General features: G+C 39.6%; 1 protein-coding gene across 4 annotated transcripts in view; it reads right to left on the bottom strand.

The window, feature by feature from the left end:
- Positions 1-25,369, bottom strand: part of LOC126248192 (uncharacterized) — a 127,683-nt gene that overhangs the window by 4,957 nt on the left and 97,357 nt on the right. For 2 of the 4 annotated variants that reach the window (XM_049948969.1, XM_049948968.1), the window contains exon 5: positions 24,900-25,112. The exons of 1 other annotated variant lie outside the window; for it this stretch is intronic. In XM_049948969.1, coding sequence (XP_049804926.1) covers positions 25,028-25,112 — 85 coding nt within the window. In that variant the 3' untranslated portion in view covers positions 24,900-25,027. Of the gene's footprint in view, positions 1-22,671; positions 22,742-24,899; positions 25,113-25,369 lie in introns of those variants that run through there. One more of the 4 variants, XM_049948970.1, reaches the window with a different exon arrangement.

The raw sequence follows: 25,369 nt of genomic DNA, 5'->3' as shown, positions 1-25,369 counted from the left end.
TGACAAAATGATTGATGGATGGACATTAGAAATAATACTGAGGATTTGTTGAATATGAAGCAGGCAGTATGGACTATCTTCTTCCACAAACTGTCAAGTGATAAAAAACCAGTACACCACTTTTACCCTCCTGGACATGATTCATGGTGCAATTACCGCAATGCCCAGTACTCAGACTGTTCATACAGCCATAAACATTCCATCCCAGCAGCAGTCATGGGTTCAAAATACCTATTTTCTGACACCTGATAAATCCTGAATTATTGAAGAAGTATCTGCATGTTCAGACTCAAAATCTCAATGTGTCATCCAGTAATCTTATATGGACTCGCCTACAAAAAATGTTTTTGTTGGAATGAAGACACTAAACTGGGGGTCAGTGAAGCTGTTATTGCTTTTAATGATGGCAACATTGCAAGGGTGAAAGTGCTACTGCGTATGGGAATTAATCCTAGAGCAAACTGCATCAGAGAGCTTGAATGCATGGACAAGGTTCGCATTGATAAAGCAGAATGTGCAGCACAGTTGGCCACTAAGGGGTCCAAAAAGAAGAAAAAACTTGCAAAAAGATCAAGAGGATAATATACAGCATGGTGCAGGGTGCTTCTGAGAGACTAAAATAAAAAAATTAAGCATATATTGGGTTACAGTCTTTTGAAACTTTAGAAGCTATTCCCGAAATTTTACATTTTCTGTTGCATTTTTCCCTACATCTCAGAAACCACCTCGAGTAGAGTATTCAGATTTTCATGGAGTAGTAACATACATATCCTGAGTCTACTGAACTAAAAGAAGAACATAATGTTATGTATAATTAAAATTATTTATGATAACGTACAAAAAAGCACATATAATTTTAACTGTGTAATTAAAAAATTGTATTTCCAAAATCAATGGCTTTTATGCAATTATTGTAGTTCAGTAGACTCAGAACATACAGTTTAATGTCCTATAAAAGTTTTATGTCAATGGTTCCTAAATACAGGGTAGCCAAGATACTAAATTTAACATTGTTAGGATAGGGCGTTCAAACTTGCCTTAAAATGAATAACTTGCAGGGAGGTGAAACATAAGTAAAACAGTGTGACTTATCTGCCAAGCCCAACTGATTAAGAGGACAGCAGAACAGAAAAAAAGTGTCTGAGGACAACACAAAAGGGGAGAGTAAGGCGAATAAAAAGGAAAGAGCTCTGGAAGATGGCATTCTACAGTGGGGTTGCACATCACCTAATGGGTAGTGAAACACATAGAAGTCAGTCAGTAATAATCGAACTGTTAGACTTCTCTGTCACAAGTTTGTAATAATATCTGCTATTTTTTGTACTGACCTCTTTAGTTTGAATGACTTTTATGACTACAAGCTCCCAATTACCAGGTGCAAATTATCCAGTTTGTGCACTATGCGTGCACAGATGATCAGTTTTGAAAATATGAAAATTACAGGGTGCAATTTTCTGTGATAATTACATTGATTAGAAGATGCATGTGTCATGATTTACCTCAGTAAGACGATGCAGGACCAAATCCGACTGTTGGACAGAGCTGAAATATTTTTCCAAAGTATCTTAATTTATTTTCAGGTAAAAGCAAGACTCTAAGCCTGTAACATGTATACAATTGATTTCCTGTCTATATAGTTGCCAAGCCTTTTCCTTGGGAGCTAAAAGTCAATATTTCACAAATGACTTGAAGACTTTAGTTAAAGAAAATCATCTACGTTTCCCTTGCAGAACTCTTGTTCTTTGCCTGTTTAAGACTGAAACAACCTGTTAAATACCATCAAGACAATTAGCTACAATGGGTAAGTGACAGACAGTGAATTTGTATCACATATTACTACTTGTTGCTGAAGTTAGATATGGTTCACATGTACTGGGAGATAACGCATATGTGTGACTTTAAAAAAAAGGAGTTACTGGTAAAGAAAATGGAAAGAACAGCAATCGATCACAAAACCTGTCATTTTATTACAGATGACCTAGATTTCAACTATAACATCGTCATCTTCAGTGTTGAAAATTGCATTGCAAAACAGGATAATCAGGAACAAATATAAGATAGTTGACAATGTATCATAAAAGCAAACATCAGCACTACACAGTTACACACACACACACACACAAACACACACACACACACACACACACACACACACACACACACACACACACACACACACACCAGGCACACTGCTGGCCCACCGAGCGAGGTGGCGCAGTGGTTAGCACACTGGACTCGCATTCGGGAGGACGACGGTTCAATCCCGTCTCCAGCCATCCTGATTTAGGTTTTCCGCGATTTTCCTAAATCGTTTCAGGCAAATGCCGGGATGGTTCCTTTGAAAGGGCATGGCCGATTTCCTTCCCAATCCTTCCCTAACCCGAGCTTGCGCTCCGTCTCTAATGACCTCGTTGTCGACGGGACGTTAAACACTAACCACCACCACCACCACTGCTGGCCATCCAAAGTGCAACAACAAGAAGGGCTGGAGGTATCACAAGCAAACTGATTTGCTAAATAACACATTGTACAAAGATCACATGAGTGAAAATACAGCCCAATGTGAAGTGAGAAAGATGATGAAATTATACAGCCCAATGTGAAGTGAGAAAGATGATGAAATTAACACTGAGTGTTACCATCATTTCTGTTTATAACCGCCTCTAGATGGCTTGGCATTCAATCAAACAGGCTCTGAATGTGTTGTTGGGGTATAGCAGTCCATGCTGCTTCCACATATTTACAAAGTTGATCCAGTGTAGCAGCGGATGATGTATCCCAGGCCAGTCGCTCCAAATCATCAAAAAAACGTTTTCGATGGGCGAGAGATCAGGAGAATAGGGAGGCTGAGGTAGCAGTGCAATCCAGTGGGCAATGAAGAAGTCCTGAACACTGCATGTCACATGTGGTCACCCATTATGCTGTTGCAATGTGGCCATCAGCAAGCTCCGAAGAGGACAACAGGCTTCCACATTTCAGAGATGTAACGCTGGCTGGTTAGTGTAGTGGCAATGTGTACTAGGGCGTGGTGGGAGTGGAATTCAGTACTACCCCAAACCTCAATATCGGATGCAGGACCAGTATGGCAATACAGAAAGCAACAGTTCGACAATGTCTCACAGTGTCTCCAGTCTCTAATTCGAGGAGAATTGGGATTCGCCAAAAAAAAAAGTTATTCCATTCAGTTGTTCATATCTGTCATTCATTGTATCATTGCAGGCACAAACACCTCTGGCATTGACTCAGTGGTAAATGCAGCAATGGATGCCTTGTGGGCAGCCCCCTCTGCTGCAAACGACATTGCATGGTACACATGGACACCGCTTGTTGTGCAACAGACTGAATTTGTTAATGATATGATAATGATGTGACAGAGTGATACATCAGTGTCTGGTGCACTATATGCCTACCGACATGCTTAGTGGTGCAATGAGGTGGGTGCAATCAGTCCCGTCAGTCCGTGATTTCCTCCTGTATCCAGCAATTACAGATCTGCATCACAGTTGCTTGGTTCTGACCGACATGATCGCTGACTTCTCTGAACTATTCTTCCTTGGTAGAACTCCAAAACATGCTCGAAAGACACTCACTGTCTTCTGCAAGGCATATTGAAGCTGCTTACTAAAAACAACAACACGAAAGAACAATTCCAGTATGTCCACACAGTAGTCTGTTCCCCCTTTGTATAGCGCCTGCAGGTGATATTACTGGCAGCCATAATGTGTGCCTGTACTGAAATGTTAATCTGTGCATCCCTCACTACCACCAACACATGCTGAAAATTTCAGCTGATTTGGATGCTTCTGTCTGTGTGTTGCATTTTGGGTGGCCAGCAGTGTGTGTGGTGTGTATGTATATATAAAAAAGAGAAATATTGCTAGCAAAAATCTAAAAAACTTTTCACCAATTTACTTCAGATTTCTAATAAATGTTTGGACAGAAATTGGCTACATATATTTAGGGGTAAACGTTGTTAGCAAAGATCTCGAAACATTCTATGGATACGGGCTAAATGTTTTAATATGTATTTAATGTATAAAGGGGGTATGCTGTTAGCATATATCTCGAGAAGTTCTTGACCAATTTACTTCATATTTTACATGATAAAATATGTATAGAATCTATAGAGGCAAATTTTGTTGGATGTACAATGCTGACTCGCAGTTTCCATAACGTTTTGATGCGAGTAGGATTTGGTTTTCCTGAGCAGTTCAGCCGTGCTCTTCCAACGTTGGAGGGTGTCGTTATCACATTGCTTTCATATGTTGGGTTGTATATCGTGATGAGCGTTAACGAATAGTAATGTAGATAACTGAGGGAGGTTTCCAGTACCATTTCGTTGGAATTTGGACTTTGAGATTACAATTGGGTTAGTGGAATTGGAATGTATGGGGGACTCTGCCACATAGTTCGACATCTTACGCGACTTCACAGCACTCACTGCACTTTCGAACATTCAGCTTGAGGCGCAACAGACATGCTTGTAATAATCTTACGTTAAGGCCATTATCAAATATGAGTTAGTTTGTTTTTGGACAATACAGTATCTCAGTTTCAATCAATTTCTATACTGTACTAGAGTATGTTATTCAGTCATCTGTGCATCTATTTTTTCAAATTTGTTACAAGCGTTTTATCGATTACTTATTTTTATTTGCAATATTGCCCGACTTCATTTATGTGTGCTTGGTGCTTGCCTGTAAAACCTTTCGAGTAAACAGTAGATGCTGTCACTAGGGTAAAAAGCAGTGTGGCGCTCATCCCACCCTTCAGCTATAGGAGTGAGTAAAAATGGATCACACAATATGTCGGCAATATTGCTTGTAGAGAGTTACCATTGTATTCAACTCAGTTTAACCTTAAGCAACATAGAAAGAAATCTTATTGATTTAGTGTTAGTTCTCCAAGTACGTTCTCTCAAAAATGCCTGTTTTGAGGTCTAGGAATTTACAGCATTAGTAGGATAAAGATGCAAAAATTCTGATATATTCTATGTAAAATTTGATTTGATTAATTCACACTGCATAAGACGAATTACAAAATGCTTTAAAACCAATGTTACCAAAATTTTACCATGTCACGTAATCCTGTTGGAATCCTTACACATAAAAAAGAAAGCAGACTTTCTCTGTGTTGAACAGGGAATTATGAACAATTCATATGAAAAATGACTTCAAATTATATAAAGATACATGAAACATATTTTATTGTAGTACCACCGTCGTTATTTCTTTAAAAATAACCATACAGCTCTTTGTATTGACATTTTTTTGGTGATTATTCTGGGTGATCTCTCCAATAAAACTCAAAGCACATTAATGCTGGATGTTAATATGGAGGACCTGTATGACTGTCACATTTACAAACAGTCACAGCTCAGTCACTGGCATTATTTTTGACACAGGCCACTCGGAACAGGTTTCCTCTATCCTATGAGAGAGTCACATGTTTTTAGTGTAAGTGTGTTCGCAGACATATTCGTGAGACAAAAATATCCACGATAAAGTAGCACACTGTGGTTTATCGACCATTGCTCTAACTAGCTGTACACAAGCAAAAATGGATGCATGTTATTCTAGTGTTTAAAATTAATTCTTATCTTTCTTTTACTGCCAGGGTGGATTTATCCATTTCTGTGTCCATGGTTTATGACACTGGGTCAGCCGGCCGCGGTGGTCTAGCGGTTCTAGGCGCGCAGTCCGGAACCGCGCGACTGCTACGGTCGCAGGTTCGAATCCTGCCTCGGGCATGGATGTGTGTGATGTCCTTAGGTTAGTTAGGTTTAAGTAGTTCTAAGTTCTAGGGGACTGATGACCACAGATGTTAAGTCCCATAGTGCTCAGAGCCATTTTTTTGACACTGGGTCGTATGTTGGTCATCCTCCAATCAATAATGAGGAAAATCTGAGAGCACTAAAAGCGCCTTGGTCCCCATCAGATACTTTCACATTTCAAATCTCTGGCAAGGACAAGCTTTTCAACGTCATCGGAATACTAGGCACTCATGGCTTGTGTATTCAAATGTCATGCAGGGAGCTTTTTCCTAAGTATGTGTTTTGCTTGGTAAAATGCAAGGTGGTCGTGTCCATCAGGGACTCAGAACTTTGTTAGAAAGCCGTTTACTAACTGGAAGAAAGCCTTAGAGAGGTTTGATCACCATGCAGATACGAAAAATTATAAATTAGTGCCAAGCAGGCAACAAGTTTTGTAAACGTTGCAAACGGCAAAGCACTTAATGTTACTGAGTCCATCAGTGTGGAAAATAGTAAAATAGCTGAAGGAACAGAAAAAGATTAAAAGCTATAGTGGAAACAATTCTTCGGCATGGAAGACAGGAAATTGCCCTGGGAGGATCCCATGATTCTGGAGATGTTGGAATAAATGAACCCGCACATAATGATGGTAATTTTAGAGCATTACTTTGTGTTTGTGCTCGATCCAGTGATGAAGCACTTAAGAATCATTCCATTGTACAAAACATCCACAGTAGTACCATGAAAATAGTGGGATAGCCTGTGTCTCACCTCACTCTGCATTGTTGCCAAGTTTATTCAAGATGACGGATCCAAGATGTAGCCATAGATGTGGCAACATCGCTGTGACGTCAAGGCGCGAATTTCAAATTTTGGTGGGAAAATAGGTCAATTGGGTTACCTACACAAACCCAAATCCACACCCTCCCCTCCCCTGCCTCCTCCCCTTGCCTCCATTCCCCCAACGGGAAATTGGTGGGAAAATGACTCAGTCTGTGCTGGGTTGCGAGATAGGATGGACATAAGTCTTTACTTTGTATGCATTGTTTATTTAAACAATTTGAGTTGTCATTGACTGTAGCTCCTCCAATGTGTTCACCTTGTGGTCCAGAGTCCAACTGACTTAGTTCAGAAACCACCACCAGAGGGCACTGTTGGCCCTTTCCCCTCCCCTCCCCTCACTTCTCGTAACATAATCCAAGATGGTGGTGTGGGGAAAAATTAGTGGCAAATCGCTCAGTCAGTGTCTATCTGCTGGACTGGGAGGGCAGACCTAATTGTTTACTGTGTGTAATATGTATTCAATGGATGAGATGTCTGTGCTGGAGACGGAGGAGTTCGATGGGTATATAAGCTGAAATCATGCATCTGAGTACTGTGTCTGTAGCCACCTGCACAATGTTTGGAAAGGAATTATATTTGGTGAATTTATGAAGAAGACAAATACGCTTCATCAGATAATGAAGATGCAGCAGGATGGGGATAAGTCACACTTCACAACTCGTGCTGATAAATGTATGCTCTGTAACTGCAAATTATTTGATACAAGTCCAGTCAGTCTTCTGAAATGCAAGAGTCTCTACGTCTGCTGCTAGAGGCCATGTGCAGGAGTGCGGTAGCTGCAGGGTAGATGCGCTAAGCGCTCCCTGTCATGTTGGAAATACCCACAGTCTTCCTCTTCTCATCCCTGGTGCATGGATATCACTTGTTGTTGAACTAGAACTGTTTCAGGAGTTAGCGCATCTAGTGTTTAAGCAATGTGTCACATAAATAAACTGAAGATGTCATAGGCACTAAAGGTATCGCTGTAGGAAGACAGAGAGCTTTGCAGATGACACAAGAAAAGATCACATCACATTATCTTTGACCAACCCTCGCCGCAACGCTGTCACCAATTTAATTTGCAGCTGGCCAGAAATAGACTGCTACATTCCATATCTTGTGAAGAAACAGAGTGAGCCAAGTCCTTAACTGCTGTTCAGCAAAGACTGTTCTGCACCCAACAAAGTGCACAAAATCTCTCCAGATGCGTGAGTGTTGAGGAGATTAGCATCCCTTATCAGTGTATAGTAGACACGAATATTTTGTGATGATATAACAGACGCTTAGGAAGAACACAACACGTGGTTTTATGTATGATGAAGCTCAAGATAGGCACAGTTTGAAGCGTTTTACACAAATCAACTGCACTATCTGTTCTATGACGTACACCCACACCACAAGTTTTTTATCCCACTCTCTATGGTGACAGACTTTAAGAAGATAAAACTACTTCCTTGTATGGCAAAGAAAACACACATAGACTGTTGGTCATAAAAGCACAATATAGCTTTCCAGCGTGCACTGTTCACATGTGAACATGGTTCAGAAATTATACTATCCTCCCATCAGTACTATATAAAATGGTCGTCAGCAACGCAGAATGCCTCTTGCAAGGAAACAGACAAACGCATAACAGCAGTGTTTCAGATGTGCAATTGCATGCCATGCTATCACTAACTCCGTAAACAGGACATCTCTCAAGCAAATGTTTACGCAAGGATTGCAGTATCTCACAAACACCTGTCACTAACTTAGAATCATTATAGTTATGTAACTAAAGCCTCAATTTTATGACCAAAGACGTGGCAGGGGAATGGGGTATGTCACATAAATCTTTGTTTGTCCAGAGGAAGGCGCAGAAACAGGACATATATGTTTCATCATCATCATCATCACACATGAGTTGGATATCCTATGGTGACTGAGAGGTTTGCTGTTAACGATCGCAGTTAGATAATGCTCTAAGTCACCCACACACAGAACACACAGTTGTATTCGAGTTCAATGCGGGTTATGCCACACAATTGATACACCTAGAAAGAGCAAAGAGAAAGTTGGTTAAATGACCTGCAGCAACATCTCCCTCTTTCTAGAATGCATCACAGTCTACCATTCAATCACACCTCATTACAAGCCCGTCTCTACAGACCTTTCCATCAACTTTCTGTCATCCTTTAACGCAGATACAAATCAATTTACAGGCAGATGGTTCTCTTTTTTCCAGGAAAGCATCAAAGACAGCAGTCAACTCGCAAGTATCACTATTACTGCAATAGAAATACTGTAGAATGTTTTCAAACAGCGACTATTTGTTAGCTGACACTGCAGGTTTGTGATTGGCGGAAAGTACTGAAAAGCATATTGTAAATACTGTTTGTTATGGTTTAAAACACCCAATCAGTTCTGCACAGGGTCAAAGATGCAATATATCTGTAACTGTACATTTCTGTCCCACAGCAGGTAATACAACACTCTTTAGCTAAGGACACATAGCAGCTAGCCGTTTGCTGGGTGGTAACACGCATTGGCTGCCACGTCACACAACACGGCAGAGCCTGAGAAATAGTGAGAGGCTTGGGCATGCATTAATCCTAACCACACTTCGTGTTGTGCACGAAATACCCCAGACATTCCCTCTCTGTGGCACACGAACCAGGCCACGTGAAGTCAACAGCAGACCTGAAGCCACACTGCCTTCCTCTTTGGGCCGTCCATGACACACGCACAGACACACAGAAAGGAGAGCAAATGCACTGCATCTGTAGAATATGTGATTGAATCCATTTGAGTACAGTGCTATACTATACTGTCCACCAGAAAAAATAGTGTATTTTCGATAAGTGTTGACTGCTGTACTACGTACACTTATAAGCAGCTTTAGAATACGTGGCGATAAGTGATGAGATGATCGTATGGCCACAAGTGACATAAAATTGCGAAAAAAGTGACAGTAAAGTACGTATTAATTGAGGGCAAATACTCCGAAATGCTAGAGTACTTGCATATCTTTTGCTCGGTGCAGGACAGTTCTTCTATGTGAAAGCAAGAAGAATAATACGAGAAAAAGTTTACATGGAAACATCAAGAACCAGGGAAAAAGTTTGTTTTTGTTTTTTCTTCGACAGCGATACGACGGCTGGAATAGAATATTTAACGTGATTCACCACCAAATGTAGAGTAATATGCCGGATCACAAGCCCAAATGTGACCCCAAAGTTATCGGCAACCACCTTACAGATTTTTATAAAATGTCCTTAGTTATCCTTAGCTAAACAGCGTTGCATGACGCGCTGTGCGACTGCAATATAAAACTGTAGAATGAATAGCATGTTTGATCCTCTGCAGGACTGATTAGATGTTTTAAACCATAGCAAACAGTATTTACAATGAGCGTCACGGTAGTCTCCGCCAATCACAACCTTGCAGTGTCAGCTAACAAACAGTTATTGTATGGCAACATTTTACTGTATGTCTATTGAGGTAATAGTGACACATGCGAGTTGACTGCTATCTTTGATGTATTCCTGGAAGAAAGAGAGTCATCTGCCTCTAAACTGGCTTGCATCTACCTTAAAGGATGATAGAAAGTGATGGAGTGATCGGTTGAGAGGTGCTTGCAACGTGGTAAACCGATGAAGTATTCTAGTGAGAGAGGGACTTGTTGAAACAGGTCAATTTGACCATTTTTCCGTTGTTTCATCGGGGTGTATCAGTTTTGTGGCATAACATGTATTCGACTGCTACACAATTGCGTGTTCTTTGTACGGATGACTTAGAACACTATCTACCTATGTTCCTTAACAGGAGACCCATCAGTCATCAGAGGACTTCAACCTCAGGTGGGATTACGATAAAACATGTCCATTCTGTTTCAGCACCCTCCTCTAGATAAACGAAGAGCTATGTGAGGTATTCCATTTCCCTCCCACATCTTGAGTTATAAAATAAAGGCTTCAGTTTCATAACTATGGTGATTCTAAGTTAGTGGCAGGTGTTTGTGAGGTACTGCAATCCTCATGTATACATCTGCCTGAGAGATTTCCTGTTTATGGAGTTGGTGGTAGCATGGTGTGCAATTGCACATGTCAGTGCTACTGCTATGCATTTATCTGTTTCCTTGTAAGAGGCATTCTCCGTCAATGACGATCATTTCATACAGAACTGATGCAATCATAGTATAATTTCTGAACTGTGATCGGATGTAAACAGTGAACGCTATACACCTCTGGAAAGTTATACCGTGCTTGTATGACAAAGACTGTACGTGTTTTTTCTTTAGTATAGAAGGAAGTAGTTTTATCTTCTTACAGTTGGTCACCATAGTGAGTGACATAGAAGATGTATGTCAGATAGAAGATGTATGTCAGATGCTGGACATTTATGTCCTGCATTAGAGTGCATGTGTTTATGCTCTTCGCTCATTTCTGTCTCTTAGCAATACCTTCTTGGTAGTGAACTCACACACTAGAACAATACTTTAGAATTGAAAGCAATTGATATACGTAATATGCTTCAAACTCCATCTGTCTGAAGCTTCATCATGCATAAAACCACACGTTTTCTTCTTCTTAACTGTCTGTTATATCATCACAATGTTTTCATATCTACTACACGCTGATAAGGGGTGCTAATTTCCTTAACATCCACATATCTGGAGAGATTTTGTGCACTTGGATGGGTGCAGAACAGTCTTTGCTGAACAGCAGTTAAGGACTCGGCTCACTCTGTTCCTTCACAAGACACAGAATGTAGCAGTCTACTTCTGGTCAGCTGCAAATTAAATTGTTGGCAGTGTTGTATTGAGGGTTGGTGAAAGACAATGCGAGATGATCTTTTAATCTGTAACTTTGTCCTAAGGGTGTGAGAATTCTCTGTGGCTGCCATCCATATAGTGAAAGATGGGCAATCGTAATAATAAATTATGCTTTATGATCAAAGTGGTACAAATATATAGATCGGTATAGGACACTGTCCGGCATACTTTGGTTTATATGTTAGAGAATTAACAATGAAGGACATACTTCACAGTCATCTATCTACATTGGCAATGTAGTATATGGTATACACAAGGTAGCAGAGGGGTAGTTTAGCGATGATACAGAAATTGGGAAGCATGCAACTGTGTCACTGGTCGGCGTTGAAATTACGGAAAAACTAGTAAAATTGTCAAAACTGATCGCATTATCAAGTGTGATGCATATTACATCGATGGTGTCTTTTCCATCCAATCTGTCCCCCAGTATGCTGTTGATTACCACATAATGATTGACTGACATCACTTGTTTGCTTGTTTGAGACAGAGAAAGAGTCTTGGTGGATGACTAGCACTGAAACAGTTACTGCAATATGAGGAATCAATTGAGACAGTACACCGAGACATCAGCTATCCCATCACTGTGAAAGATGAGTTTAAATGTAGAAGTCGTCAGCCATCTTTGGACAGCTGTTTGGAAATGCTCTACAATGCTGCAAAACTCTTCCAGCTTCCATATGTTTCCACTGTCTTTTATTTTTATCATCCTGTGTGTGTGTGTGATGTGAGTGCAGCAGCATAATTCACACCATGAAATATCCAGCTATCAGTCAGAGCCAGTGAATGAAATCGTGTTAATTTCAGTTCAGAACCTGACACAGACCTGAAAGTCATGGTGGAAAAAACAAAATGCATGGTGTTGTGCAAATCCGTAGTCATACACTGCTTGGATTTTTTACAGCAGCAAAAAAAAAAGAAAGTGTCAAATAACAAAACAAGGACCATCTCTTGCAGCTGATAGTCTGTGAGGTATGGTTCTCATACAGGGGATCAATACCTGTATATTTAATAGGACCGCCACATATGCTCAATGCCAGCACACAGATGGTATTTGTTTTCGATATATATCAGAAGAGAGGGATGTGGTAATACCTTATCGAGTTCTCTACCAGATGATAGTGGAGTTTTTATAGTTCATGATTTTCTTTTCGGTCAGATGGTACAAAATAACGACGATAGAGAGAATGTTTGGGTGATGGACATGAATGCACTGTGAGACACACATATCTCCTTCAGACTGCTGTACCTCTGTGTAGGTTGGACACACATTGCAATGCAGTGGCAAAATCCTTGTCCTTCTCCCAGTTCCTATAACTGCTTGTACAGTCTTTTTCCACTGCTACCTCGTGTTGCAGGAGAAAGCTTTGTTTGGCAATGGCATTACACATTGCAAACAGTTAGCAGAGCTATGACATGTTCCCATGTCCACCGAGTGGTCAAAACATGGTACTCTCGCATTAACTCAATTCACCCGGTTTCTATATGGGTTAAGAAGATGGTAGCTATAGTGCTCACCAACTGCTCGTTCCAACTTAAATTGGTACGATCATATGGAAAGAGCTGCAGGGACAGGGGGGAGGGGGGGCGGCGGAGACCGAGGAACAGTTACAAGATACAAAGGGAATGTCTAAAAAACTATGTTAGAGTTTTACTAAAACAGATAGTTCCAAAAAAAAGGTGACTCGTTTCGAGATATGAGAGTGCCACCAATATGATGCACTAGTGACCGTAATCATTAAAAGATATCTCCATACAAACAAATGCGGGTGTGTGGTTGAACGGAAAGACATGATTCCACATCTGTGTATTGGTCATAGGATTTTGTACATTTTTTATGACCTCAATCCAATGTTGCATTTTTTAAATTGATAGCACACCATCTACTCTATGTGGTCATTCTCAATCAACCATCAACTTCCCTCGCCTATTATGTGCAGTGGGTATATCGCAGACCCTCTGATAAGGCATTGGGATAGAATGTGTTACAAATACAGTTTGCTAGCGTGAGAAATATGTAGCGGCGGCATGAGGGAGTTGCAAATACCTGCTTTATACAACATTCCTTAGCCGAATTACGTTCTGAATTCGGTGATTTTATTACAAGCTTACACCGCTGGCGACATGCACCCGCACCTTTTGTCTGTTAATAAACACCCTAGCAATCACTGTCTGTATTCCATGTCACGGTATTTGTGTGGAAAACCACTTCATTCAGACGCAGTGCCATATCTCGATTTATAAAGCTTGTATAGTTTTTAACACGGATATTGTTAGTGATACTTGTATATGCTGGTAGAACCAAGACCACTTTTTATGAAGGGTGGTACTAACATAATCATTACAATCGTGATTTTAACAGCTGGTCGCTTATACGACGGTTACATCTCTCTTCGTAAGACACATACGTAGCACTCGCAAGAAAAACAAATGAGACATGTCCATTCATCACGGATTTTCGCTCAGTATTGTTTGGTGTCACCAGCATTCAGTTACTGGCGAAGTATTATACTTAGTAGGGTGTGTGTGAGAGATTCACTGTGATCAGCAGGCTTATAAAGTATGTGGACTGTGATCAGTGTTCTGATACGTGCAAAGAAATAGACTGTCTTAAGGAAGGTATGGATTTGATATGAAAAACAGTGATTTCAACACATCGATAGCTGTAAAGGGATGAAATATTCTTTTACGCTGAAAATTATATCCAGTCATAGGAAAAATATGGATATTTGTATTTCCACAGCCACTGTCGTCATGAAGCAGTATTTCCGATACTTTGCTCATTGTTGAATGTCTTCAGATTGAGGCGGCAGTCGTTAATATTTAATTGTAAGTACAGTGATTAATATGTGGCTGGTTTCCTAGGACGATTCTGACTGGGTGCTGGGGGCCTGTGGCCAAGTTAGCCTGTGGCCAGATTTATTGACATTTTTGGCTTATGGTGGGAGCTGCCCAGACTGGAGAGGTTAGAGTACAAGAATGCACCTGACCTGTGTCGCCCTCTAAGCAGGTGAATAGTAAACCAATACTCAGTATGTGTTGGGCAGCCTTCATGATCACGTATGTTCTCCATGGAAATCTGAGAAGATCCAATATGGACATGCGTTTGCACTGGAAAATTATTCCTTCCCATGCAGACTGACTGGTTGCATGCTTCTTTATTTGGTTGAGAGAACATCAGTTGTGGTGCGTGCTGTGTGCCTCTAGTGCGTGAAAAACAGGTGGAAGAAACATTTGCTGCTTCTCCAGACATGCGAAGCGCCTTAGTTGATTTTGTAAAGTACAAGGATGATTTGAAATCTGTTATATCATTGACATAGGTATTCGTTAAAAAATACAAGTGGAATTACCAGTCTCATCTATTTTTTTCGAGTTTCCACGTAAGGAGCTTCACAGATGAGCTACGTTTCTAGTTACTTAGTGTTTTGCAGCATGTAGCACCTCGCTAAAGTTTTAGGTTTCCAGAGATATAATTCCACTCTTTATCTTGGTAATTACACTGTGCAAGCGATCCGTAGCATACTGCTAAGCGGCTAATATCGAGAACTATCGCAAAAATTGTGTGACATTCTGGCAAACCATGGGAAACTACATATGTTCTTGTAATCCCATGGTCTGCAGACGGCTGTAGAAAGCATGGCAGCAAGCAAGTAAGCAAGTCAGGACTGGAAACAATAATGCCTTTGTGCCAGAGGAACTAGCCCAGCATGTGTACACTAGTTCAGAGAGTGAGCACTATCTGTGGAGGGAGCTCTGATTGCGCATGAGACCAGCGTGTGCGGCAGGCAGTTATCTTGTGGTAGTTGACCGCGGTGGATGGCCGAACAACCTTGTGGGAAATATCTAGTGCTGCAACTACATATACGATGAATATGCTTATGTTTTTGTGATCGGTCTGTATTCGCGGTATATGTACGAGTGTTTGGTGGTCGATAGCTGCATGCAGGATGCAGAAGTGACAATTTTTTATGGTGCAGGATACGGATTGTGTTTACTACATCGATACTGTATGGAGATACAATCGTTTGTGGTGATATAGCCCGGTTAGAGAGCGGTTTCACTCCGAAAAATTCAAGCTTTCCTCAACAGGAGCAGAGCAGTGTAATTGAGGAAACGTTTTTGGCGATAGTTTGTATATTTCAAGATCTCTAGACCACTTTTGCAGGGTTTAACTGTCAATGCAATATGATTTCTGTATGTTTTCTCGATCTGTACAAAACAGTTTTGCTGCTCAAAGTCTCGTAATTTGTCCGTCTACAGAAAATGGCAGACAGTGCTCCATCACATGTAGCGACAGCAGTTTGGCTGGTGAATTCAGCAGGAACCAATCAGAATGCTCAATTCACGGGAAGTCCCACGATGTAAGAGTCACAAGACATCCTTTGTGCAGGGCACAGGAGCCTCTACAGATTGGTTTGAACAAAAGAGGGGCTAGGTATCTATGAAAAGTTTCATGACTTCTGAGAGTCGTGTGAAGTCTTCTTTGTTTGTTTGAGTGTTCAGAGATAAGTCCAAGCAGACCATCCTCCTTTGGTCTGGACAGGCGGGATGCTGCCCCCCCCCACCCCCACCCCCCACTGTGGTGGCTTTAGAGTATCTCTAGACCAGAACCATAGGACATCGAAAATTCACCGAAAATATCAGCCATTTTTCTCGTCTTTAGGACACTGCTTCGAATTCTGTTTGTGCTATTTTCATGATCTGTTGTGGGATTCGAAATATGTCATGAACTGGTAACTGTTCTGGTTTTCCCATCTGTACTTAAACACCAGTGTGTGCTTCGAGAAGTGAGGAAAAAGGAAAATAACATCCCTGATTCCAGCAGCAAACATAAGCTAAGACCACTCAACATTTCAGAAAAATCATGAACACCACAGCAGCTGTAGGACTCAGAAATTTCTCTCTCTTTCAGTGCCTTCAAACAAGCAGCGAAAACTCGAAAAGCGGTGAGTGTCCAGTTTTTAGAGTTACATAGAGATATTTATTTCGACTTCCAAATATCGTCGCTTTGATGTGTAAAATAGTATATTTCAGTTGATATCGGGTGTCGGATCTAATTCCCACAAAAGCATGTGAGGTGTCTCAGGCAGGTTTCACAAGTGTGCAGCTATCTTTTTAGAGTCTGTGTTCAAGTGTGGCTGTGTACATCGCAAAACTGAAGCAAACTACTGTGCAGCGATCTTTTTGAAAATGTATTTAGAGACATATTCAATTGGGTTTAGTAACTCCTGAAGCAGGTTCTGCTCAAAGACAAGGGAAGGCTGTGGCATTTCCCACAAAAGGGCACAAAGTGTCTCAGGGATGGCTTCACAAGTGTGCTGCGATCTTTTTTTTACAGTCCATATTCAAGTGCGGTGGTGGTGGTATTCCTCGGAATAATACGTGTAATTACATCACAAATTGTTTAAATATTCTTGTGTCATCTGCATAGCTCTCTCTCTCTCTCTTTGTGCAGTGGTACATTTAGTTCCTTTGGCATCTTCAAGTTATGTACAGTATGTGAGAATATTGTGCACGTTGCTTTAACACCAGATGTACTAATTCCTGAAACAGTCTGTGTTCAATGAAAAGAAGTATCCGTGCACCAGGGATGAGAAGAGGAAGGCTGTGGGTATTTCCAATGGAACAGGGAGCACTTAGTGCAGCCGCCCTGCAGCTACGACGTTCCAGTGCATGGCCTCTACCAGCAGATGTGGAGACTCCAGGGTGAATGTCTTGCCTCTTGCACTTCGGAAGACTGACTAGATTTTCATCGAATGATCTGCAGTTACAGAACACACATTTATCAGCATGAGTTATGAAGTGTAACTTAGCCCTATCCTGCTACATCTTCATTATTTGATGAAGGGTATTCATCTCCTTCATACATTCACCAAACATAATTCCTTTCCAGACATTGTGTAGGTGGCTACAGACACAGTCCTCAGCTGCATGACTACAGCTAACATACCCATCGAACTCATCCTTCTGCAGCACAGACATCTCATCCATTGAACACATAGTACACACAGTAAACAATTATATGTGTCCTCCCAGTCCAGCAGCTAGACACATGGATTATGTTACAGGAAGGGAAGGGAGGGGAGGGAGGGAGGAAGGGCCAACAGCGCCCTCTGGTAATGGTGTTGTGAACTAAGTCAGTTGGACTCCAGACCTCAAGGTGAACACATTGGAGGAGCTACTGCCAATGACAAACCAAATTGTTTAAATAAACAATGCATAACAAATACTTATGTCCATTGTATCCGACAGCCCAGCACAGACTGAGTCCTTTTCCCACCAATTTCCTGATGGAGAATGGAGAGGAGGGGAGGAGGCAGGAGAGGGGAGCGGACTGAGTTAGGTTAGTGGAGGGAGCTCAACTGACCTCTTTTCCCACCAAAATTTGAAATTCCCTCCATGACATCACTACGACATTGCCACATTTGTAGCTGTCATCTTGGATCCACCATCTTGAATAAATCTGGCAACATGCAGAGTGGGGTGACCCACAGATCGTCCCAACACTCAGGATACCTCTTCAGGAATTCAAAATGAAATTATTGAACTTTGTGGTAATGCCATTCAATCAGAAGTCCTTAAAACGGGCAAAGAAGCAGTTTTTTTACTGTACTGGCTGATGAAATAGGAGACATGGCACGATGAGAGGAACTAGTGTTGAGTTTATGATATGTAGATTCCTTATCTGTAAAATCGATCACCAGGGGGATTTTCTTGAATTTATCTACATACAAGATGTTTCTGCTCAATCACTGGCAACAACGATTACAACGCACCTCGTATCTTATAACTTGTATATGAATAAATTTATTGGGCAAGGCTTTGATGGCGCTGCAGTGATGAGCGGCTTGTTGTAAGTGTGACAACAATACTTGCAGAATGATGCCCAAAAGCGCAATTCATCCACTTAGTGACAACATTTTGAAGAAAACTGCAGAACAATTAACTCTTCTCATTCGACGCTTACGTCCCTTTTTGAGATGCGGTGGACTGAAAATCATTTGGCTGTTCAAAGGTTTGCAGAAATGCTTCCAATAATACATGCGACGCTTGAGACACTTCAAGACGCTGCTAGTACAGATGTCGCCACTCAAGCAGACCAACTGCAGAACACCTTAGAAAACAGCCAGTTTACTGTGTCGTTAGCTGTATTAAGAAAGGTTTTCTCACAGAGCAATGCAGGAGGTCATTGTGGACTTCACCAGCACTTGAAGTTAAGCGAAAACAATAAAAACTACTTTGCAAAATATTCGGAATGAAAGTCATTTCTCAATCATTTTCGAACTCGCAAAACAGAAAGGTCCAAGTGACAGTTGCTCCGAGATTGACTGGAAGACAAACCCAGGACAAACTGCCAAAATGTATTACCGCCGAATCGTTTTCTAGCCTTTTATTGAACATGTGATTACAGAACTCAATGCTCGTTTTAAACCACATGAAGAAACGATCGAAGAGATTCACATTCTTTTCCCTGAGAAACTACTATGACTCCAGGCCAAAGGAATTTTTAAAAAGATAGCACGAATATTTCTGGGTGAAAATGCAAACACAGTAATTCTGTGTATCAGATATGGCACAATCACTGGAAAACTTTAGACTAAAAACCTGCCACTGCAATAGAAACTATTGATTAGTGCAATGAACATTTTTCTCTTTGATAAAAAAGCTTCTCATCATTTCACTCACACTCCACTGCCTATTGCGACCTGCGGCTAAAAACTTAAATCAGAAATAAAATCGAAGATGACAGCCTTACTGCTCTTGCTCTAATGAGTGTTCATTTAGATTTGGCAGTGCAACTAGATTCCAAGCAAATTATAAATAAGTTGGCAATAAGATGTAAAAGGTTAAATACTTTAAAGTAAAACCTTTTTTGCTATTTATTAAATTACACTAACTTATGACCTAAAGTTATACCCAAATGATGACATGTCACAAACTTACATATAAACAAATCGTATCATAATAATATTGTAATATTTTGTTATATAATACCATTAATTATATAATTTAATAACATATAAAAACTTACAATTTTAGATTTGTTTCTTTTGTCATCCATAAGTACCTTATTACATACATATTTTTTATCAGAAGGTTCCTAGATCAATTAGTGCTTTTTAGTGGTACTTAGTCAATATAGGTCACGAGATGGTGATGTAAATTTGTTTATTGGAAAATGTGAATTGATAGTTAAAAAGATATTGAAGAGTAAGACAAGAATTGCTATCTGTGGTGATTTCAACAAAGTAATGGCAAACACACAGAGGCCAGTTGCTAGGACATTTTTGAATATGCTAAGATCATTAGATCTCTATTTTACAAATAACTGTACCACATGTAAGAATGTCTGCATAGGCAATATTGTTGCGAATTTCCACAGGGAAGATTTTACAGTCAGACTTGCAGGAAGTGGACTTGCAGATCATGAGCCACTACTCCTTACACTCTGTAAGAGGCTGCCAGTTACAATTGAAGAACCTAAAGTAGTAATGCTATGAGGGCAAAAGGAAGAGTACATATGTACGTTTGTTGATAGATTAGGAAGTGCAGATTGGGACTGTATATATAATTGTCAATCTGGAAAAAGGGAAGCTGAAATTACCTTTGATAACTTCTTTAAAAAGTACACAGATTTATGGTATTCTTGCTCACCAGTAAGAAAAATTAGATATCCAAATGATATGAAAAAGAAATGTCTGAAATGGTTTACAGAAGAGCTAGCAGAAATTAGAGGAAACATACATATGCTGTACCAGATGCTAAACCAAACCGCTAACCAAGGAGCAGAACAGAGAGTGAACATTCATAGGTCATATCTGAAATACAAAAAAAATCTACAAACCAAAACTTCTTCAGGCAAAAAAGCAAGCAGTGGAAAACAATATAGAAATGGCTCCCAGTAAATGCAAGGCAGCACGGCAAAGAGTAAAAAAAGAGAATACACCAAAATGCACAGAAACAGCTCTGCTTGAACCTGAGGAATTAAATCAGTGCTTTTTAAACTCAGTTAAGGACATATGTAACAGTATTAAAGCAACAAATTCATCTGCAATGGACCTTGTCGGAACACCACTGCTTGTTAACCCAGTATTTCAATGGAGGTATGTCACACCTGCTGATGTTATAAAAGCTGTATACAAATTATCAGGTTCTAAAAGTATGGACTGTTATTTCTTATCAAATAACATGATTAAAAAGACAATACACTCAATCGCCAAACCATTAGCTTTTATTTTTAATAAATGTGTAGAATCTGGAGTTTTTCCTGATGCACTTAATGTGTCAAAAGTTGTCCCAGTTTTTAAAAAAGTGGACAAACATCTTCCCCAAAGCTACAGACCAGTCTCCATTGTCCCAATATACTCTAAGATATTTGAGGCACTGATACACACACAAATAAGCAGCTCGTTTGAAGAACACAATATCCTGTATAACAATCAGTTTGATTTCCACAAGGAGAAAAACACAACAGGGGCCATCTTGGAAATCATTGACAAAACCTTAGCAGCTTTTGAAAACAGTAACATCGTCTAACTGGTATTATATGCCCTAAGAAAAGCTTTAGATTGCATTCCTGTTGACGTACTATTGGGGAAACTAGAGTTTTATGGGGTGAGAGGGAGCACTTTAGCTGTGATAAATTCTTATTTAAGTAACCGAAAACAATTCACTTCAGTGAGAAATGTAAATTCTTCTGTAATGGAAATCAGCACAGGTGTACCACAGGGATCTATCCTTGGACCCTTCTTCTTCATTGTAGCTAATAATGACTTACCTAAAAACATAGCCCACCCCATCGAGTGTTATGCTGATGATACAACACTACTTACCCCACATCAGAACATTTCAGATCTGAATAGTCTTTCAAAAGAAAGACTTGATAAGGCCATGGACTGGTTTGCAGCCAATAAGCTCCTGTGCAATCCTGATAAAACCCAACAACTTTTAATGGGAATATCAAATGAAGTAGGCAACAAGTCAGTAACACTCTTAGGTATTCACATTGACTCAAAACTCTATTGGGAGGAACATGTCAATCACATATGTGAAAAAAATATCTTGGGTGGCGTACCTCATCTTGAAGCTAAGGGAGGCAGTCAGCTTGGAGTACCTTAGGGTGACATACTTTGGGCTATTCCAGTCAAATATCTCATATGGTCTTATTACATGGGGGAACTCCCCTCACATCAAGAACATCTTGAAATTACAAAAAAAAAAGTCTTACACATAATATGCAGAAAAGGTCATAGGGAGCACTGTTGTCCTCTTTTTCCCAGACTCAGAATACTCACAATTACAAATTTATACATCTATGTGTCTGTACTCTATATTAAAATCAATATTTCAGAATTTATTGCCAGAGGGGAAATACATAAACACAACAAAAGGGCGAAGGGTAATTTAGACACACTGTGCCACGGATTAGCAAGAACAGGACATTCCCACAAAGTAAACCCACTCAAAATGTTCAATAAACTGCCAGTTCGTGTTCAGTCTATGGATATAATTTTTTTTAATTAAGTGGTACAGCTGTCTGTCAGATCATCCATTCTATGACATTAAAGAATTCTTTGAGATGCCTGAGGAGGATATTAGCATTTAAAAGTTGTCTGTAGTTAAACATATTATTGTGTGCTGTGTGTAATTTCATAGTGTACACAGAAAACAATACAATACTATATTATATTATACTGTAGCTTATTGCATTAAATTTTGGAAGCTTTCCTGGTGTAATTTTGTACACTGTCATTCTTAAAATGTATTCTACAATGTACTGACACTAGTTTATTTTATTATTCTTTATGTACTAGTACATCCTGTATGATGAAGCCAATATCATTGTAAAATGATCTATGGTGAATATAATTCTTGAATCTTACCTGCACCTTCACTTGCATGTGATGTGGATTCTGATGTGCTTATGGGATATATTTAAATTTCCAGTTGACTGATTTTATTGGGGGTAAACAACAGCGTCTGTTTACAGTGTGAACAAAGTTATGGACAAAATATACTTTACCTTCCTAAAGTCCAGTGATGGACACCCCCCCCCCCCCCGTTTTGAAAGCTATATGTACATCACTGCTTATGGCTCCATGCATGTGATTTGTTTTCCATGGTTTAATCATTACTTGTGGTTTTACTGTTCACTACAATTCAATTTTATTTAAAAATTATGTTACTTTACTATTATTTAACTATTCACAGGCACCATAATAGAGGGCATGCCAGTGTTCTGGCATCACGCTTTCTCTCTTGTCAACCATGTAAGCAATGGCTTCAGTTCACGTTAGATTTGAGTAAGCTCTACACCAGGGATGGCCAACTTGATTATACCCATGATCTGCTGTTTACTGAAAAAAACGTAGTTCCATTTACCACTTACATATTTTTGAAATTTTAAAGGAAACAGTATAGCTCAGTGTATAGTTATGTAGTATTTTTATTTTTATTAAGAGAGAAAACATAAAACTGAAAATTATTCTTATTAACTTCTTGTTAACAGTAATGAGAGCACTGTATCTGATCATCTTCCGCTAGATTATCAAATCATGTTTGTAGCTGGATATTGCCAACCTTAAAGAATCCAATGTATGAGCATCTGTGAAGTAATAACAGATTTTACTTTTTGTTTGTTTTACATAGGAAAATGCTGATTCACTTAAATATGTTGAACCAAAACAGGAACATCAGTTGTTCGATACACATCTTCAAATGTGGATATTACTCGTTGGAAACCAATGCCCAGAAATCTAAATCAAAGGACGGAAATGTTTTTAGAAATATATCACAGTGCAGAGTAATAATTTCCTTTGCAGTATCATGTGGTCAATTTCAAAGATAACTGCCAATTTTTAGCCATTTTATAGATGTCACTATGATAAATGGAATTATTAAACGGATAACTGATGAATTCCACCAACTTCTCATTTTTTTTCTATTCTCTGAAGCGAATTTCAAAGTCTGATACCGTTGCCTTAATTTCTGCCATGTCCTTGTTAGGAATGAAACTGTAGATAGGATGTTTCTCCACATGATCTTTGATGTTTACAAATAGCTGAAAGTTCTTTTTCTATGTCAACTATCATAGGCGCCGTTTGACTTTGGAATGCCGCAATAGACCTCATCATTTCTGCTACTGTTTTATTCTTGCCTTGTGATTCCAGATTTAATGTGCTCAGTTTTCGGGTAAAATCTGCTGAAAATGCTAAATTACGGCAGTCTAAATCTCGCAGTTGCTAACAATAATCACTTCTCTCTTCACGAAATTTTATTATTTTGTCCAATAGATCTCAAAATCTTTGCAAAAACTTGTTTTGACTCAACCACCTCACGTCAGTGTGCAATGCCAAATCTGGTTCCTTCACATCTAATTGCTGTTTAAAGAGCCGCCTTTGGAGAGATTTTCCTTTTATAGAATTTACAATCCTGAAACAGATATCCATTACATGTTTTTTGTTTGGTCTCTTACTAGCCTGTACTTGTTGACGAGTTATGCAGTTGCAGCCAATGAAGTCTGAAAAGTCTTCCTCTCTGTGACAAATAGAAATAAAACCATTATGACTACCTGTCATTGTAGGAGTTTCTACAAAGGTAGCTTAATCTTGCTAATATATGCTATGAATTCCGTGAATATATGAAGGCCACGAGTTTTTCCATTGAAGGAAATCATTTTTAGTACTTGTTCTTTCATTGACAAATCTTCAACGACCATCCAATTAAATATAAATAATGGTGCGGTAGCAGTGGTATCTGTTGGATCGTCAAGTTGTAGCGAAAAAACAATGCAGTGGACGATATATCTTTGTAGTTGTTTGCTTATGAATTCACTCTTCGTTTCGATATGGCACACCACAGTATTTCAAGACAGTTGTAAACCATGAACAGTTTTTAATTTAATTTTTATTTCTGAAATTAACAAACAGCGAAGCTGACACTTCTTCAAAAAATCTCCTTGATGTATTCTCCATCAGAAAAAAGTTTGCACTTCAGTGAAATTCTGTTACTAACTTGGAAAGAAGCTTTAGTTGCAGACTTACATTGCTCAATATGCCAAAAACATATTTTCTTCGACTGATAATGGCGATTCCAATGCTTGCAATTTACTCTTCTTTATTTTGCTGCTATGTGAAGAGTCTGTCTGATCATTATCATCATTTTCTTGGGCCTTTGTTCAACTTCAATGCGGGGTGGGCCCTGTTACTACGGATTTGCCAATGTTAGTGTCAGAGGATAGCCAGATGCCCTTCCTGTCGCCATCCCATACTCCCCGGATGGAGGTAGTGTACCCCAGCTGTCTGCGTCTAGTGTAAGCCATGAAATAGTACAAACATTTTCAAATGTCTGCGAGTCATGTAACTGAGGCGGAACATGGGTACCAGCCCATTATTCACCTAGTGTGATGTGGAAAACAGCCTAAAAACCACATCCAGGCTGTCCGGCACACCGGCCCTAAATCTAAAAGGGGAAGGCACGCCTACCCGAGTCCAGGAAGAAGTGCATTAGCACTCTCTGCTAACCTGGCAGGTGTGAAGAGTCTGTCTGATATTTACTATGAAATGTGTTCAAATGTTGCTCTAAATTTCCTTTTTTTAGTATGGCCACAAATGTATTGTATATTAAGCAGCAACAGTCTTCTTTCACCATAGTAAAGAAATAATCCAGTACCCATTCTTGGTGAGAGTGATACGTTTTTGATTTCTTTGGAGCACATTTTTCGAGGATCTACAAAAATAAAATGTCAGTAAGATAATTTGTATAATAATTAAAGTAGAGATATACTACTACTAACTGTGCATTAAATTTATTTTAGTAATGATGGCAAAAACTTAGCGAGTGAGAATTATTTCTAAGTTTTTATTTCTTTGCACTTTTGGTCAAAAAGGACGATTTCGAACACAGGGGGGATTTCGGACAGAATGGTTTATCTTCTCACTCCCACTGCATAGCACCAAATTGTTGCTGTTACCTTCATGCACTGC

This window comes from Schistocerca nitens, chromosome 3, assembly GCF_023898315.1.
Source record: "Schistocerca nitens isolate TAMUIC-IGC-003100 chromosome 3, iqSchNite1.1, whole genome shotgun sequence".
NCBI lineage: Eukaryota > Metazoa > Arthropoda > Insecta > Orthoptera > Acrididae > Schistocerca > Schistocerca nitens.
This window is presented reverse-complemented; position numbering and strand designations above follow the sequence as displayed.